The sequence below is a fragment of the Seriola lalandi genome, unplaced genomic scaffold, assembly GCF_002814215.2.
Source record: "Seriola lalandi dorsalis isolate HSWRI2012SDOR001 ecotype SW California unplaced genomic scaffold, Sedor1 jcf7180002054167, whole genome shotgun sequence".
Taxonomy (NCBI): Eukaryota; Metazoa; Chordata; class Actinopteri; order Carangiformes; family Carangidae; genus Seriola; species Seriola lalandi.
Window position 1 is genome coordinate 6,923 of NW_019524720.1, and position 4,692 is coordinate 11,614.

The 4,692-nt window shown below is 35.3% G+C and overlaps 1 protein-coding gene and 1 long non-coding RNA gene across 3 annotated transcripts; both read left to right on the top strand.

Annotated features, from left to right (window-relative positions):
* Window positions 1-1,392: 1,392 nt before the first annotated feature.
* Window positions 1,393-2,210, top strand: LOC147819258 (uncharacterized). Of its 2 annotated transcripts, none has more exons than XR_015437091.1 (3): window positions 1,393-1,444; window positions 1,646-1,806; window positions 2,065-2,210. It is a non-coding gene; the product is annotated as an uncharacterized LOC147819258 (long non-coding RNA). The 2 variants fall into 2 exon arrangements; XR_015437092.1 differs by having other exon boundaries at window positions 1,708-1,806.
* An 87-nt stretch (window positions 2,211-2,297) lies between these two features.
* On the top strand, window positions 2,298-4,686 carry LOC111653162 (uncharacterized). The gene is made up of 4 exons (XM_087173293.1): window positions 2,298-2,315; window positions 2,460-2,577; window positions 3,148-3,261; window positions 3,399-4,686. Exons 1-4 carry the CDS (start codon window positions 2,298-2,300, stop codon window positions 3,803-3,805), a joined length of 657 nt encoding a protein of 218 aa, XP_087029419.1. The 3' UTR covers window positions 3,806-4,686.
* Window positions 4,687-4,692: the final 6 nt, after the last annotated feature.

Here is a 4,692-nt window from a genome sequence, read left to right on the forward strand (position 1 = left end):
TCTTGGGGTTGTGGCGCAGTGCATAATTCAATGTTGTGATTACGAAAAAGCTCTGCAAACCATTTACCGGTGGGTTAGGCCCATGACGGGTTGGGAAAACACAATAATTTTATCATAAAGACTGTCATATTAGGTTCTTTAAATAAAGTCTGCTAAATTAATTCTGCCCTACTTAATTCGAAAAAGTTACATGCTGCATAAGATATGACCTACAGGCATATATATTCATTTTAAATATAGAAAAACATTTATTATTAGACTAATTAACTAACTAACTAACTCAGAGCAATTTTCTGGTTGTACTCATTGTACTCACTGATGACTGCTTCATCATTTTCACCGACTGCCTGACAATGGTTAAGGCCGACATGGAGACTAGAATGCGTCTTGTTTGGCATTTCTGATTGGCTGCTGTTTGAGATCAATAATGACACTTAAATAAAGTGTGAGTGTCTTATTTGTATTCTTTGCACTTGTTTAACACTCATAAATACATGGCTTTAATGATGCTTACAATGCTTTAATGATGATGATATTCCAACTGTCCAGTTAAATCAAATCTGTAATTTGGCACTCAATTACATGTTTTTCTTAATGATGTAACACAGTATAATAATAATAATAATAATAGGTCTAAACATAATTAAAATGTGTGTATATTGTAATTTCACGATTTTCCATTTTCTGTGGGTATTTTCAAATAATTCTGAAGGTTGAAATCTTGTCTTTTTTAAAAAAAAAAAAAGCATAAGATAATACAAAGATATTCCTTGATTAGTCCCACACTGGGGAAACTTGCAGTGTCACAGCAGAAATAAAACATCACAAAATTCCAGTAACTAATACTAGATAATAATAATAGAATATATACAATAGATGTTTACAAAAATGTACAAAATAGCAGCATATGAAGTATACTGCACAGATGGTGTATGTTACTTATTGCACCTGGTGAGTTTGTCAGTTCCTGGTGTGTGTCATCTACTTAAATAAAGAAATAGAAGGTAGATACTGTATATTGGTGTGATGTTGAAACCTTGTGTGTGTGTGTGTCCAAAGACAATGTGAACTCAATGTAAATGTGTGAGTTGAAAAAATAAATCTGTTTCTTTAAATAAACAAGGGAGCCTGACCATGTTCTTCCTTTTGTGTCAAGAGCAAAATTAAAATCAGTCCTAAAAGTGACACAGAATCAGTAAAGAGAAGCTACAATATAATGGAACAATGTGTGATTTGTTTTCATGAAAACTCTCACTCCAATGAGGAAAAGTTTCAGATATGTGAACTATGTTTATGTAAAAGCTGGAATAGACCGGCGGGAACTAACACAAGGTGGACACGCCTCGATCTCAGGTGACCAGGATTAAAGTACAGGTTATTTTATCTGTGGACTCTGACGGAGCAACACACACTCTCCATGAGGTGACTTTGATACACAAAGCAGGTATGTAAGCTTTTCAACATAAGGTTATAAATTGTTAATTCTATTGAAATTATTGCAAATAAAAAAAATCCCCATTGTCAAAAAGATACTGTCACATGATGTTATATTTATTGGACTATCCAACTCTCATTCTACAAATTCTTAAATTATGTTCAAACTCTTCATCTCTAATCTAAATGTTTGTATTTGAAAAATGTCCAGTTTCCCTCCACAGCAGTCCTGTAGATGTTGTATCCACGCTGTTTTGTGTCTCATCATTCCAGCTGACTTCGTCTCCCCGAGTTTTACTTCTTGTATCATCATGATCGCGTCTAAATTCCTGCTTGCTGTTCCCGTTGTCTTGGCTTTGTGCACATGGAAAAGTAAGTCACACCTCTTTGTGGTCATGGTGATATCACAATTTTAATAAAAAAAAAAAACAATTAAATGTTCATTGTTGAAAATATTTAAATACGTGTGATCACCTTAAGGATGAGGAGTTCTATTTCACTGTTTATACTTCTTTTTGGAATCAAAGTGAACGTCTTATTGGCTTCAGTGTTTTTACTCTTGCCCATATAACAATAAAGCATTTTCAGGTTTACCATCATAATCATTTTGTGCTTTTGTTACTGGTTCAGTATTAAACCCACCATTTGAGAAAATGAATCATGAGAAGATAGATTCACTGTTTGAAGAACAGACCGAAATGAAAGAACACAAAGCTTTACTGATGGAAGAGAAGAAATATCTGGAGGACAGGACAGATGATAATAATCTGCAACATGAAAAGGTAGGAGACAGAGAGAGAGGATATGAAGATGAAAAATTAAAAAAACATGTTACTGAGGCAGAGAATGAATGAAAATGAAAAATGATATTGACCAAAAGAGCAACCTTAATTGTTTCCACCCTATCATTTTAAACATTTCAATATTTCATCACACACACACACACACACACACACACACACACACACACGTATATATATATATACATGTATATGAAAATTACAGCTGTTTTTTTCATTTTTCAGAAATTCACAAAGTTGAACTCGAAGGAGGAACTATTCTTCAAACCGCCGCTGACTACCTTCACTGGGTCACTTTCCCATGACACTATTTTCTTCCTTGTTCTTATACACACCTGTGGAGGTAACATAATACACCTAATGTAATTTATAGTGGTTTTATTATTTTATTATCATTTTATTAACGCTGTACTTGAATCATTAAGCGGAGTTCACTTTATTGTGATGATTTCAATGTCGAATTTCCTACATTTCTATATTTAGCCCTGTTTACATTTATGTTTCCAAACAGATACATAACATAGGATTTTTACTTCACTTACTCTTCCAACCTGATTACCTCCTGTACTTCCTCAGCATTCACCCACATCAACATTATTATTATTATGTCATTGGAGATTCTGAGGAGGCCTGTTTCAGTGGAGTGCTTCTGACGGAACCCACACATGTAATATATGACATATACTGTATATGTCCCTATATCAAGAGTGATGTTGCCATATATGTCACCTATATTATTATCACGTAAGATAGTTGTTGCTATGTTGCTACAAGTTTCTAAGGAGCCAAGTCTTAATTTGCTATCATACCTGAATCTTAAAGATATTTTTCTGTAAGTGATTACTTTAATTACACTAACTTTTATTGGAAAAATGCTCCTTGTTAATTTGATTTTGCTCTTCTTTCATTCCAGCTGATGTGGTTGCATCAATTTCAACAGTGTATCATCACATGTTCTCAGCACATGGCCTTATTGAATTTGCTCTCAGTGGTATTTTGGTTGTTTATACCACATATAATTGGAAACGTAAGACTTTTATTTACTTATTTTTTTTAAAGTTTCATCACATCTAATGTCATTTAGCAGACATTTAGTTATCAGAAAAATAAATGTTGACTTTTCTATTCTTATTGTTGAATAAACACATTGTCTCTCCACAATAGGAGAGAAGGAAGAATTGGTGAAGAAAAATGCACTGCTTCAAAAACAGTCACTGCTAAAGGAGAGAGAACAGGAGGATGTGGTGACAGCACTGATGGAGGTGAAGGCTGAGCTGGAGAACCAGAGGGGTCAACTCAAAGTCCTGTTGGAGGAGGTGGAGGCGGAGAGAGAAGAAAACAAGCAGCAGCTTCAGTCGGTGGAGCAGGAAATAACAGAGAGAGAAATGACATTTGACAAACGAGAGGAATTATTAAGAGAGAAAGAAAACTTGTTACAAGGAAAATGGAAACTGGACCAGACAAAGCAACAAACTGAGAGACAGTTACTGAACTCTGAGAAACTGATGGAGCCAATAGAGACTCTGGTCACTAGAATACACAGAATGAAGGAAAAAGACGTACAGAATTAACTTAGAGTCGACTCAACTACGCAGAGGCTTCATATTATTACCATACAATATCACACTCTGGAGCTGCCTGATTCACACTCTCTGGGACTGACGTGAAATTGAAATGGATATGACCTAAGACTTTTGTCACCAGAGATATTGGTAAATATTTTTAAATACTTGACAAGATACAGGAGGAACTTAAAGGTTCCTCATCAACTGTATTCAAGGATCTTAATTGGAATCTACACACACTGCACCATTACAAGTGAACATGAGAAATAGTTCAACAGTTTAAAAAAACTAGAATTACCACCACCTGGTTGTATCCCTCCGCCACTCAGACTAGTTCCAGGTTACATCCCTGTTTATCCAGAGTCATATAGAATATGAACCATTTGTGTGAAACGTTGTCATAATTTCTGCCTGAACTCTTGAGTAATGATTAAAAAGTGTTTTCTGAGGTCACCGTGACCTTGACCTTTGATCACCAAATTCTAATCAGTTCATCCTTGAGTCCAGGTGAGAGTTTTTACCAAATTTGAAGATATTCCGAAGATATTGACGAAATTTTGCAAAGGCGTTACTGAGATATCGTGTCCACGAGAATGCAATGTGCGGACGGACAACCCAAAAACACTGTCTGCAGCTCTGACTGTTGCCGAAGTGGAGGCAGAAAAACGACAACATAACAAGCCAGTTAGAATCGACATGGGGAGAAATAGTGCAGATTTCGACCACGACAACATGAGAGCACAGATTTAAGACAAAGCTGGATAAAACATAATTGTTATACCTTGGTGCAGCTTAAACTTTCACTTGGTTACGTACTTGTATTGGTGGGAACTTGTTACTTGTTTTCCATTAACTGTAAGAAAATGTGTGTTTTACACAATGCTCAAATATGC

Coding starts and splice junctions, on each gene's coding strand:
- LOC111653162 (XM_087173293.1), top strand. Junction 2,578..3,147: donor TCTTATACACACCTGTGGAG/GTAACATAATAC, acceptor CTTTCATTCCAG/CTGATGTGGTTGCATCAATT. Junction 3,262..3,398: donor TACCACATATAATTGGAAAC/GTAAGACTTTTA, acceptor TCTCCACAATAG/GAGAGAAGGAAGAATTGGTG.